Source organism: Nomascus leucogenys, chromosome 17 (assembly GCF_006542625.1).
Source record: "Nomascus leucogenys isolate Asia chromosome 17, Asia_NLE_v1, whole genome shotgun sequence".
NCBI classification, from domain to species: Eukaryota; Metazoa; Chordata; class Mammalia; order Primates; family Hylobatidae; genus Nomascus; species Nomascus leucogenys.
The window spans coordinates 71,174,358-71,188,363 of NC_044397.1; the positions used below are offsets into that span (position 1 = coordinate 71,174,358).

The 14,006-nt window shown below is 43.2% G+C and overlaps 2 protein-coding genes across 4 annotated transcripts in view; both read right to left on the reverse strand.

Moving 5' to 3' along the window:
* BMPER (BMP binding endothelial regulator) overlaps positions 1 to 14,006 on the reverse strand; it is a 244,370-nt gene that overhangs the window by 204,180 nt on the left and 26,184 nt on the right. For all 3 annotated transcript variants that reach the window (XM_030796374.1, XM_030796375.1, XM_003279194.3), the window contains one exon: positions 6,999 to 7,098. In XM_030796374.1, coding sequence (XP_030652234.1) covers positions 6,999 to 7,098 — 100 coding nt within the window. The remainder of the gene's footprint in view (positions 1 to 6,998; positions 7,099 to 14,006) is intronic.
* On the reverse strand, positions 10,431 to 12,236 carry LOC115830899. Its single transcript, XM_030796376.1, has one exon. The coding sequence runs from the start codon at positions 12,200 to 12,202 to the stop codon at positions 11,627 to 11,629; it is 576 nt and encodes a 191-aa protein (XP_030652236.1). The 5' UTR covers positions 12,203 to 12,236; the 3' UTR covers positions 10,431 to 11,626.

Genomic DNA, 14,006 nt, shown 5'->3' on the forward strand with positions numbered 1-14,006 from the left:
CCAGGAATTGGAAATGAGCCTGGCCAACCCAGTGAAACCTCATCTCTACTAAAAATACAAAAAAATTGCTGGGCATTGTGGCACACACCTGTAATCCCAGCTACCTGGGAGGCTGAGGCATGAGAATCACTTGGACGCAGGAGGCAGAGGTTGCAGTATGTTGAGATCACACTGCTGCACTCCAGCCTGGGCAACAGAGTGAGACCTGTCTCAATAATAATAATAATAATTATTATTATTATAAAAAATAAATAAAAATAGAAGAAAAATTATTCTTAAAAATGAGGCCAGTAAAACATTCCCCACATTCTTCATCTAGCCTATATTCTAAATTTAGTCCATTCTGTCACTGAAGTTCTGCAATACTGCACCAAATTCTATGAAAACACTACCATTTAAGTGTTAACTTGTTGACAACTGTCAGTGCTTTCTGCACTTTATTGTAGAAAACACAACAGCAATTGATGGCACTCAGTTAGGCTCTTTAAATGGAGCTTGATACCACTTCTCACCAAACCACCAAAAGGGGGAGGAACATATCCCTGGTAATATGGGGAAATGCAGAGCAGGAGAGAACTGGGTCAAGAGTGTGAATGTTGCAGTCTGAAGTGGGGGAATCCGTTAGATGGAATGGAAATGAGGGAAGGCAAAGATATCCAAACAGGTCTAAATTTTACCACATGTGACACCAGCTTTCCCTATCATCTTTTATGGAGAAAAGGCTTAAAAACTCTCAGGGAAGAGGGAAAGAGAATAGCCTTGTCTTTTTTGGAGCCATTTAGTAAAAATGTCCATCATAGTTTGACACATGCACACCTTTTCTTCCAACACTGTGATTTCTAGGTCTCTGTCCTTGAGAAACAGACACACATGGGCCTGACAGGAATGACAAGCTGGTTCCCTGCAGCTTGCAAAAACTGAAAATCTAAACGACTGTCAACAGGGAGGTGTTAAATGAATTACTCTATATCTATACTATGGAATCCATACACGAGTTGAAAAAGCATGAACTTGCCTGGGAAAATTCCTAAGTCACATTGTTGTTGATTTTTAGATTTTTTTGTTTTTTGATACTGGGGGGCGGGGGGGTTGGCCAAAGCAAACTGCAAAAGACCATTTCTTTCCATTTATGTAAAAATAAAAGTACGCAGACAAAATTACATATACATGTAATAAACTGAAAAAGGTCTGGAAAACACACAATAAATTGGTAACAGTTGTTATTTCTGAGCAGAGTGGGTTTCACAGGCTCAAAAAGAACTTCTTTCTCCTTTCTTAACTTCTTTAGTACAATAATGTATTAATGTAGTGTTTAATTAAATTTAAAATTAAACATAATTGTGCCGAGGAAGGAAAGGAGAAAGAGAGAGAGAAGTCAGAAGGGAAAAAGAAAAGAAAGTTCCAACAAATCATGGGAGGAAGTGAGCCAGTTCTTGGGGTTCAAGTCCCCCCACTCCCATTTACTTACACAATCGAATAACTGGAATAGACTTCCAATAAGCATACCCCAGCACTTCAACATCAGAGTGATGTTTTCTTGGTCATTATCTGCTGTTTTCCTTGATTTCTTTTTTAATCATTCTAGTGATTTTCAAAATAGGAGGACAGCAAAGGGCCAGAGAGAAAACACAGCCTCCCACTACAAAAGGTAAAGAGATTTCTCACGCCTACATGGTCTCATGCTTGATTTTTCTCAAGTATATTGACCAGGATAGGTAATGACTATCAGCCTCTAAAAGCTGTGGGATGTGGTTCTCCTTTCTCCATCAGCGAGGCCGACCCTCTCTCTTCCTTTCCGTTGTTTGTCTGATAGCTGTGGTCCTCAAGCCTGTCTGCATAAGGGTCTCAGTGGAGACTTAAAAATATACAGTCAGGGGCCCAGGCCGGGTGCTGCTGATACAGCAGGCCTACAAGCCTAATGGTGAGACCACCTGGGTCTGTCTCCCATCTCTGTCACTTACTAGCTCTGTGATATTGGGAAAGTCACTAAGGCCCTCAGTGTCACCATTTTTCCATCTATAAAATGGGGCTGACTTTGTGAGGATTCAGTGCCTGGCTCCAAGAAAGTACCACCAGGAGTACTACCTGTTGCTGTTTTGATGAAGAGGATGGTCATCTTGCTGACTGCTATTATATTGGGCAAGCCCCAGGAATCTGCATTCTAACTGCTGCTTCTGTGATCCATTACATTTTGAGAACACTGTTTATACACATTCCCTCAGGTAAAAGGAAGAACAAACAAAGAGGAAACAATATTCAAGGGTAACTTGAAGCATCTAGTAAGCTTTTGCTATTGGTCATCCACTAACAATACCAGATTTCACCTTCCCATATGCTTGCTGATAGAGCCACGCCCTGCACCCATTCTGCCTGGCACCCACTGAACTATGTTAGGTACACGCTGTGTGCACCTCCACAAGAGGCCTGACCACACAGCCTGGTGAGCAGCTTTAAAAACTGCAAAAGGTATTACCTCTGAATGCAGATACCATTCAAAATACAGGAGAATTCAGCTATCAGTGCTCCTGTTACAATGTGTTAAGTCAAGGGTCCCCAACCCCTGCCTGGGCCACGGACCTGTACTGGTCTGTAGCTTGTAAGGAACTGAGCCACACATCAGGAGGTGAGAGGTGGGCAAATGAAAGAAGCTTCATCTGTATTTACAGCTGATCCCCATCGCTCACATTACCGCCTGAGCTCCGCCTCCTGTCAGATCAGCTGCAGCATTAGATTCTCACGGAAGCACAAACCCTATTGTGAACTGCACATGCGAGTCATCTAAGTGTGCATTCTTTATGAGAATCTAATGCCTGAAGATCTGTCACTGTCTCCCATCAACCCTAGATGGGACCATCTACTTACAGGAAAACAATCTCAGGGCTCTCAGTGATTCTACATTATGGTGAGTTATATATTACACATTACAATGTAATAATAATAGAAACAAAGTGTGAAGTATATGTAATACATTTGAATCATCCCAAAACCATCCCCCCACCCCGGTCCATGGAAAAATGGTCTTCCATGAAACTGGTCCCTGATGCCAAAAAGGTTGGGAACCACTGTGTTAAATGATCTGAAAAAACAAGGCTCCATTTCTTCGCTAAGGAGACTCCATTGCGTATTATGTTACATATATAAAAATATATATAATATAAATATATATTTGTATTAAAATTATATTTTTATTTCTAACATATAAATTATATTATATATAATTATATTATATATAAATATGTAAAATATATAATATATAAATTATATATAAATATATTATATGTAAATATATAATATATAAATTATGTGTAAATATATTATATATTAATTATATATAAATATATAATATGCATAAATTCTATTATATAAATATATAATATACATAAATTCCATTATATATAAATATATAATATACATAAATTCTATTATATATAAATATATATAATATACATAAATTCTATTATATATAAATATATATAATATACATAAATTCTATTATATATAAATATATAATACATATAAATTCTATTATATATAAATATATATAATATATATAAATTCTATTATATATAAATTCTTTGACCCTGAGACAATCATGCCTAGACATTATTTAGTTCTAAAGTAAAGTATTATCAGCAAACTTCTGCATTATTATGATTCCTCACTAAATCACTCTCATTGAGCAAGAACAGTCAAAATCTTCAGCATGAGCATGCAGGCTTTTGTCAGAGGACTTATCAGAAATGCAGCTGCTACTGCTGTCTCAGAATTTCTGCTACCCACTGATCTGTTGTTGTTTTGTTGTTGCTGTTTTCTCCTATATGAATACAGAATGTGAAAGAGTTACAGAAAAGTTTACTGGGATTCCTTGGGAGGCCAAACCCAGGTTGGGTGAACATTCAGATCTGAGGGACCTCAGGGAATGCCCTCCCAAGGGTCTCCCTCCAGTCCTTATTCCTTAACTACACAAGGCTCTTTGGTTTTAGCTTCTTGCCTTTACTCACATTCAAAGCTAAAAACCAAGGTATAACCTAACTGCCCAAAAATGTGGTCAGAAACAACCAAATGAATGTTGGTACACTCTTACAACAGAATCTTATGCATCTATTAAGGACAATATGTCCAAATAACAGAGATGTTATGCCCTAATGTTAAGTAGGAAAAAATATAAATAATGCAATATGGGTAGCAAAATATCAACCCCGTAAACACTTTTACATGGGAAAATACAGAAATAAATATATCAAACGATAGCAATTGTTATTTCAGGATGGTGAGACTGTATTTTTTTCCTGCTTTTCCATGGTTTAGACTATTTTTTGAGGCTTCTCCTATGAGCATAAGTTATAATTCCAATTAAAAAAAAAAACTCACCAAAATACTGGGAGTCTCCAGTATTTAAGAGTGAACAGGACTGTGTCCCTTAAAACCCTTGAGACAAGCACTGTATTATGAGGTAGAAAGAGAGAAAACAAAGGGTGCATGTTAACATCCACCCCAGGGCCCCTGAAAAGTCAGACTCACTGTATTAGTTCATCTTCACACTGCTACATAGAACTGCCCAAGACTGGGTAATTTATAAAGGAAAGAGGTTTAATTGACTCACAGCTCAGCATGGCTGGGGAGGCCTCAGGAAACTTACAAACATGGCAAAAGGTGAAGGGGAAGCAAGCACCTTCTTCACAAGGTGGCAGGAAGGAGAAGTGCCAAGCAAAGGGAAAAGAGCCCGTTATAAAACCATCAGATCTTGTGAACAGCATGAGAACAGCATAGCAGAAACCACCCCCATGATTCAATTATCTCCACCTGGTCTCTCCCTTGACATACAGGGATTACAATTCAAGAAGAGATTTGGGTGGGAACACAAAGACAAACCCTATCACCCATTCAGGAGTCCCTCTCATGAAGGTCCACCTTAGGGCAGGGCAGGATTCTTGACCTCCCCCCAAATGCATTGGGATTTCCATCAGAAAGAGAATTCAGGACACTGCACTCACTGGCCTATTCTTGGGTCCAGTTTGGTTAGAAGAGGCTTATCATCTTAAGCCCAAAAAGAATGCTCAGGAAATGTGTTTGTCTTGGGTATCTCTTTCCCTTGAAGATTAAGATAAGAGGAGGAAAGGGTGGTGATAAAGGAACTAGCAGGTCAAGAAGGAAAGAAGGCTACACACTACAGCATAAGAAAGCTCCCTTCTGCATGACCAATCATGGAGAAGCAAACCGAAAGCTTGTCAAGCATGCAAAGGGCACCAGTTATACTTCTATTACGTGAGAGATGTTGACATGCAGTACGGTGAATACATCTTTCCATGTGAGTCCCTCCAACACAATTGTCCTCGCTTTTTGTCTTTGTTTTTGTTTTTTGAGCTGGAGTCTTGCTCCGTCACCCAGGCTGGAGTGCAGTGTCGCAATCTTGGCTCACTGCAACCTCTGCCTCCTGGGTTCAAGTGATTCTCCTGCTTCAGCCTTCCCAGTAGCTGGGAATACAGGCACCCACCACCACGCCTGGCTAATTTTTATATTTTTAGTAGAGACGGGGTTTCATCGTGTTGGCCAGGCTGGTCTTGAACTCCTGATCTAAAGTAATCTGCCCACCTTGGCCTCCCAAAGTGCTGGGATTACAGGTGTGAGCCACCATGCCCAACCTGCTGTCCTCACTTAACAAATGACGTGATGAGATCAAGAAAGGGTCCATGTCTCCCGCTGCTCACATAGAAATGTGGTGGATGAGTTTCCTGAGGCTTAGGACAATAGACATTTATTGTCTCACAGTTCTGGAGACTAGAAGTCCAAGATCAAGGTGTCGGTAGGGCATGCTCCCTCTGAAGGCACTTGGGAAGAATCACTCCTTGCCTTTCCTAGATCCTGGCGGCCCTGGGCACTCCTAGGCTGGTGGCAGCATCACTCCAGCTTCTGCCACTCTTTGTCTGTCTCTGTCTGTCTCTGTTTCTTCCTCTTCTTATAAAGACACCAGTCACATTGGATTTGGAGCCACCCAAATTCAGTATGACTTCATCTTAATTAACTATATCTGCAAAGGGCCTAGTTCCAAACAAGGTCACATTCTGAGCTTCCAAGTAGATGTGAAATTTAGGGAACACTCTGCCACCCAGTAACCTTGGATTCTGACTCAGCAAGGTGACTCCAGAGCCCACACCCTGAACACTGGGCTAATGCTGCCTCCTGCGTGGCCCCACACTGTGAAGCGCTGTTGACATCTACACGGTGTGAAATCCCCAGGGAGCTGACGATCCACATGAAACCGCAGAGAAGGAAAATCACACCACTGCGGTGTCTATGTGGGCTTCTGGAGGCCATAGAAATCTAAAGGGGAACGTGGCAGATGAGGGCTGGGCACCTTGAGCACAGGCAGCACCTGGACACGTTGGGGAAAAAGAGCTGCACTAAGGCCAAGAGAAAGGTGAGACCAGGAACAGCACATTCCAGACGGAGCATGGGGCTGGAGGGTGATGGAAAATGAGGCTGGAGTAAGGAGACGTTAGAGATGCTTCAAAGACAGGCGGAGGGACTTAGATCTAATTTGGAAGGAAAGGAAAATTTTAAAGAGGACCAAAATGATAAAATACAGGCTTAAAGACATCTCTGGCAGAGGTGGGCAGGGTGAGTGTGGAGCCTGGAAAAACTGAGTGTTGAAACTTGTTGACAAAATATGCTCATGTGCGTGTGTACAAATATGCAGGGGCATGGTGGTTGCCTCTTCTCTGCAACATTTTAACAACCTGCCTTAGAAAATAAACCAAATACGAAGATGCTCACATACGTTCATCCCTCCTCCAGGAGAGCCCCCTTCCTTCCAGCCCCAGACACACACATACACACAAACACACACATACATACACACACACACACACACACCCTACTTCTCCTCCCCACCCATGTGCACCCCAGCCAGGAGCTGAGTGAAAAGAAAGGTGAGAGAAAGAGAAATAAAAATGTCTGAAGCAGCAGCCAGGAGAGAAGACGGCCAAGACATCAATCACCTTTGCACTGTTCACAACAGGCTCCCCTCTGCTTGACGGCCAGGGCACAGTCTCGGGACAGCACGGGGCACTTCTCTCTCTTACATGTCACTTCCTTGTTCTAGACAAAAAGAGACACGAGACATTTGAAATAGACATCAAACAGAATTCCCCAAATGCTAACACACCACAGAGGTTTTCCGAGCCCCCCTCTTATCTGGCCTTCACTTGGCAAGAAAATGCTGTGAGAGCAAATAGGATTTTGTTATCTCTGAAACAGAAATACCCATCCAGGAACACAGGACTTTGGAGATCAGAGTCAGATGAGAGGAGATGAAAAGTCCCTTCTTTACAAAGCCAGCTTCACCTAGATAACTGATTGCCAAGGGAGAAGTTCTCTCCCACTCCTTCAGATTCTAAGGTTTCTTTTAGTACAGAAACGATAATATTTGTGTAAACCATATTTTGCCTGTTGGGCTACCTGGGCCAGGACTGCATCGTGAGAACAAAAATATTTTCACATGGCCGTCCAACAATCCTTAATAGTAGAGTGCATTAAAATGCAGCAATCTAAAGTTCCAACTCAAATAATGACAAAGTTGAGTATTAGATCGGCTTGGTAAAAGAAAAAATAATATTCCACATGCCAAGCAGAGACACGGACGTCAGTGTTTTCTAGCTGTGGGACAGCTGCCTTATATTAGCACTTATGCTAATGAACGTGTGGCAAACATTTGCATCTTTGGTTTTTTCCTGAAAGGTTAGCTGTTAAAATGTCTTAAAGAAGATACAAACATGATGGATATGGCCGGGCGCAGTGGCTCACGCTTGTAATCCCAGCACTTTGGGAGGCCGAGGCGGGCGGATCACGAGGTCAGGAGATCGAGACCACGGTGAAACCCCGTCTCTACTAAAAGTACAAAAAAAATTAGCCGGGCGTAGTGGCGGGCGCCTGTAGTCCCAGCTACTCGGAGAAGCTGAGGCAGGAGAATGGTGTGAACCTGGGAGGCAGGGCTTGCAGCGAGCCGAGATCGTGCCACTGCACTCCAGCCTGGGCGACACAGCGAGACTCCGTCTCAAAAGAAAAAAAAAAAAAAAAGATGGATATGCCTGTTTGTATATGGATTGTATGCACCTGAACCAAAAATACTGTCTCAAAAAATTCAACAAAATGTGAGATTTACCAAGTGGCGACCACATGCTAGGTGATGTGGCTTTCATTCTCACTAAAATTCTGTGAGGTCAGTATCATTATCCCCATTTTGCAAACAAGAAAACTGCTGCTCAGAGAAGGTAGCTGACTTTTCCAAGATTACTCAGCTTTCCAGTGGGAGAGATGGAACTCAAGATGAAGACATAAATGTGCACACCTATGCCCTTCCCTGGATGACAGCAAGTGCCTCATTTGGGGGCAGGTTGGAGAGGAGCAACTGGCCGGCTCTGCTCACCTTGAAATGAACCTAGAACTCTCTTGGAATATGTATTAATAAAGAAGAAAACCAAACTCAGCCCTGACAACAAATTTGAGAAGATTCTCAAGTGTACCCAGTACGCCTCCATGTCATGAGACTAAGAAGATCTCACCATTTCTTGCTCAGAACCAAGGAGACACATGCGAGCCTGCAGGTGTGTGTGTGTGTGTGTGTGTGTGTGTGTGTGTGTGTGTGTGTATGTGCCTGAGAGCTTGTGTGTGTGTACGTGTGTGTGTGTGTGTGTGTGTGTGTGTGTTGGAGTCTGGGAGCCCAAGCCAAGTTCATGCACCACAGTCCAACCCCAAGGTAGTTCCAAAATAAAACTTGTCACCTTCTATGCTGCCCTGAAATTCCCTGGGATTTCCAGAGCTTCAGATGCTCCCAGAGTCTAATTCTAAAATAAATCCAGGTTGCCATCCCCTCTCCTTTCAAAGATCAGAACGTCTGTGTGTCCCAGAATCCCACTCCCTCTGACTCACAGTCACAACTGCCTGAGAGTGAGTTCTACGGGGAGGGTTGGGCCTTGCCTTGCCCACAGCTGTTTCCACATCAGTCCTGTTATTTCCCTGCCCTCGTGGCTTTTGCAAGGCCAGCTGAGGCACAGAAACAATAAGCCACGACAGGTGTTGCTCAAACTTGTCCACTGAATGGCACATATAGAAAACGACACTCATTTCTGTTAAGGAACGCTGGAATGAATGTGGCGAATATTCTCCTGAAACTGTCCTAGGAGTTGTCTGACACCCAGAGAAAGGACATCAATCCACAGCCACCTGCACCCCACACCTGTAGGGACTGCTGCTGCTGTTTTGTTTTTTCATTTACTGGTTGTCCTTATGATGGGAGGGTGACCTGAGTCATCCAGTCTCTCTCTCTCTCTCTCTTTCTCCTTCTCTCTCTCTCTCTGTCTCTCTCTTTCTTTTTTTGGGATCTGTTATATGGTAAGTGCCCTCAAGGGACTGACCTCATTTACTCCTAAAATCCTGTGATACAGTGGCCCTTATCCTTAGCTGCACATTAGAACCCCCTGTGGAGTTCTTAACAAAGACTGCCACAGTCTCCCACCCCCTGAAGCTCAGATCTGGTTAATCTAAGGACCAGGCATGTGTATTTGTTCAAGCTCCCAGGTAATTCCAATGATCAGCTAGGGTTGAGAACCACTGCTGTCAGGGGAGAGTATTTCTGTGGCCACTGGGGCTGAGCTGGGATAAGGAGCTGTCCACAGTCCCTTTGTGAACAGCAGACCTACAATCCGAAGCCAAGCATACTGGCCCCACGCTCCCCAGAACTCCTTCCCTCACCCCCTTTTCTCCATGATAATGGTGGCATCAAGGCTAACTATAAGGCACAGCCCTTAGATTTATTTTTATAATTTTTTCTTAAACTACAAAGGTCATACATTGTTATGGTCACCATTCACAATAAAGAGACATATTTTTTAAAAATTGATAATCTCCCCCAACTCCCACCAAAGTCATCAAAGATAGCCACCAGGTATGTATGCTGCTTGGTATTGTTGACAGTCACTTCGTTTTGAAAATCATAGCTCTTGCAAGCCATATTTTATACCGACTCTCCCACCCCAGGAGAATTGTGAAAGAACTTCATTAACAGAGCTTCTGTTACCAGGACTGTATGGCTTTATGCATTCAGCAAACCTGGCTGCAACCTGGCTGCGGCCTTAGCCAAGGTCCACTCCCAAGCACATCTCCTCTCTGAAGGGAAGAATCTTCACATACAGAGAGTTCAAAGCTCTCGGGGCAGTCAAAGTGATGACACAATCTGGGATCTGATAAATAGGAAGGCACACACTCGCTTAAATATAGGAACTCTGCTGACTTAGAAACCTGGGAGCCAGTCAAAATCCATAACAGGATCCCAAGATTCATAATAAATAGCTTGTAATTACAGTCCAGCACAAAAGCTATTCCAACCAGATGGTTTATAGATTCACATCTGGATTTTTTTTTTTTTTGTACACACACATAGAACAAACCTAAACCTTAGCTGTAGGTTTAGTGGGTTTTTTCCCCCTCTGATTACACTGGGAGTGTTTAAATATTCTATCAACGGTCACATTGGTACCGAACTGCCATATCTGATCATTGCCCTGGTGTCTGATTGGTGGGAATGTGGAGTAGTCTTTGGAATCCCGGGCCTTGCAAGAAAAAAATTTAAAAGCTCAGGGAATTGCTGGTGAGAGCCTGATTGCTCCATTTCCTTAATTGAGTCCAGCAGCTACAGAGTAAATTCAAACACAGGTTAATTAAGACCACTCCATTCACTTTCCCAATTTTGCCAAGAAACAAAAACACTTGTTCTTGAGCCAGTGGCTCTGGTGAGAAGTGGCACAGGCAAAGCCATGCCTTCAGGACTCCCTCACCCCCTGGGCTGCCTCATCCCCACATGCAGTACGTGTCACCACTGTGACTCAAGGTCAGGGCTCATTCCATTCACATCTTCATTCAAGAAACATTTTCTAATACTGGCTCACACTTACTGAACTCATTCTCTTTGTGTTCAGGCTCTGTGCTAAGAATCTTATGTGCATGTTTTTCACCAAAAATTCCCAATGATCGCCATCTTACAGAGGAGGGATCAAGGTTAGGAAACCTGCCTAGTGTCACGTAAGACACAGATCTAGAATACAAATAGAGGCCTGTCATTTAAATGCCGTACTTTGCTACTTCCCAGGATGCAGAAGAGAACAAAATAAGGATCCTGCCCTCAGGCCCCAGGGGAGATTGGTGCCTTCCTGGTGGCTCCAGACAGGAACTCTCTAACGAGAGCAGAGCAACTCCAGGGGCCTGTGTCATGGCCAACCATGGGAAGGTCTGCAGACACCAGCTGTTTTCTGGTAACAAGGAAAGTTGTTCCAATTTGGATATCAACAGGGATGTGCCTATCATGCCTCTGAAAGCCAGACTGGCATCCTCAAACACTTTTCCCCAAATCCCAGCTTGAGTTTGAGCTTCTCCAGATCTAAACAAGAGAAATGGTAGCAAAAATACACTCAAGGAAAAGGTCAGAATACTCTAAAAAAAAAAAAAAAAAAAACCTAACCAATGAATAAGAGCAATAAACCTCACTGCATCTTTCATTCTCAGTCTCCCGTGTGTCCCTCTTTCTAGGGTTGCCAGCCAGTGGTCTACCTGTTGTCAAAGGCGTCTGTCTGCATTACTGCCTTCTTTCGGGAAGATAGTTAACCGATTCTTTAACATTGATCAAATACATCAAAACCCAAAACGTAGCCTCTGGAGGCACATTAAATGAAGTGCCAACATGAAAAACGAAAAGGGGAGCATAGGGAGTAAAACATTTTTTAAAAATCAACATGACTGGCAACAAAGCTCTATAAGGATTTGAGCCAAACCACAGCTCCCGCCGCAAGCCAAGTTCAAACAGGATTCCGGCAGCCAGCTTGCTGTGTCTGAGATCTGCCACGAGATGGCAGCACAGAGTCCCCGGTCTCAGGAATTGCAGCCTTGAGACCGCCAGAGCCTTGGGAGTATTTCCCAGTGTCTGGTGGGGAGGGAAATGAGCTCTCCCATGAGCGTAGGGCGGAGGGGTACAGAGAAGATAGCAGAGCACCGCTGTGAAACGTTCTTGTGTGCCTTCCTCAACCAGAAAAACGTGCTTTTGAGATGCTTCTGTTCTATTCCAAGCCCCAACGTCTTGAACGTATTTTTTTTCAAAGATTCTTCCAGAACCAATCCTATTGTGGAATACGAAAAGTATTCCTTGACCTTTCATTTATAATAAAAAATAATAGAATCAAAATCTGGAGAGGAAAACACAGCAGCTAATATGATGAGGGTAATGGAGGGAGAAATGTCTGCGGGCGGATCCTTTATTTTTAGACTGTGAAACACCATCACAAATCTCTTGAAATAAGAGTGAAAATGAAAATACCTCGTGTCTGCCTGCTGATCGTCCATTTGGTTAGCGATGTTGAAGGTGGCAGATCAACACAAGACCCTTCCCCTAGATGATGGCATTATTTTCCCGCCATCCCTGTCTCTGATGACAGTAAAGCCTGCCTGGGAGGCAAACAGCTGTCATTTGGCAAACTAGCAAATTCAAAGTGACAGATCTTTTTTCAGGAAACCAAGAAGGCTGTGAGGTTGTGGTATTTTTTTCTGCCCGAGTGAACAATACTCAATATGTCAGTGAAGCACACGGGCCAGGTAGTGTGACTGCTGGGAATAAAGTGGCGGAGTCCCCTGTTATTCCATCCCGGTAGTCTTTTTTGGGGAGGAGCTTACAGATTTTGCTGCCTTCAAGAATTCCCCACCAAAATACAAATACCCCTGGGGGTAGACCCACATTCATCCCAAATAGCCAATTTCCTGGGATAGATCCCCCAGCCTGGCGACTCTGAGAGGGAAAGTTGCTTAGCAGTGGAGGCTCCAAAGCTGAAAAACAAAGCCTTGGCACACGTATCACTATACTCAGTGCTGCGGGAGGGAGACAGAAATCATGCAGCAAGGTTCCTAGTCTCCAGAAACCTACAAGCTCTTGGGGAAAATAAGACAACAGACAACAGCAAATCACACAAACACTGCGGTGTAACTTCTGGCACAGTGAGAAGCACGAAAGAGAGCTTCACCTTGATTCAAAAGCCATCACCATTGCTGAGCACAAATAGGACACTTTGATGCTTACTCAAATTTTTATTATCAGAGAACTTACACAATAGTGTTCCATGTGGAGAGTCTCAAGATGGCTCAAATAGGAATTTGTTGTTAGGAATATGGGTGTCTTGTTTCAAGGAGGAGGGAGCAGGGGAAGCTGATCCCACATCAGGGTGTATATTCTTATTGGAATTTCTAGTCTATGTATGAAGTCAAAGAGGTCAACTTCTCCTTGAAGTATCCCCATTGTAACCCAATTCCAGATCCCAAAGAGCCAAAGAGAACTTTCTGGCACTTTTGAAGACAGGTCACAATTTCTCCCAGGCAATATTATACCACTTCTCATAAAAAGAAGAATAATACTTTAGGTTTACATAGCACCTTTCATCTAAAGATCTCTGTAGACACTATTTCATTAATCCTCGCAGGTTTCTTAAGATTTGCAGATGGAGAAATGGCACACAATGAGGCTGTCTCACTCAGATCCCTCTAAGAGGCAGCTAGCAGTGGACCTGGGAACAGAACCCAGTTCCCAGCCTGGCTCATGGGATCAGCTGGGAAGGTTAGTTTGTAAGGCACAGCAGTAAAATGTACAGAAGTATCATATTCAAATTAGGTTAGCTCCACTAGGCTGTTGAGACTTTAGGAATAGACTAGTATGTACTTAGGCTAGTCTGCAGATTTTCTGGACAGGCCACCTGGGCCAAACAGGAGAGGTCTCCTGCCACGTTTCTGCCCTAGTACAAGGTAACCTATGAGAGGTGCCATGGAAGGGATTACCCAGGACTTGGGTAAGCAGACCAGACTTTAAGCCAAGGTTCTAGAATGAAGAGATGGAAACAAAAGCTGAAAAAAGAACTGTGTTGGCAGCAACCAAAGACCCAAATGGGCCAGATTTCATTGCTTTTCTTTGAGACAGGGCC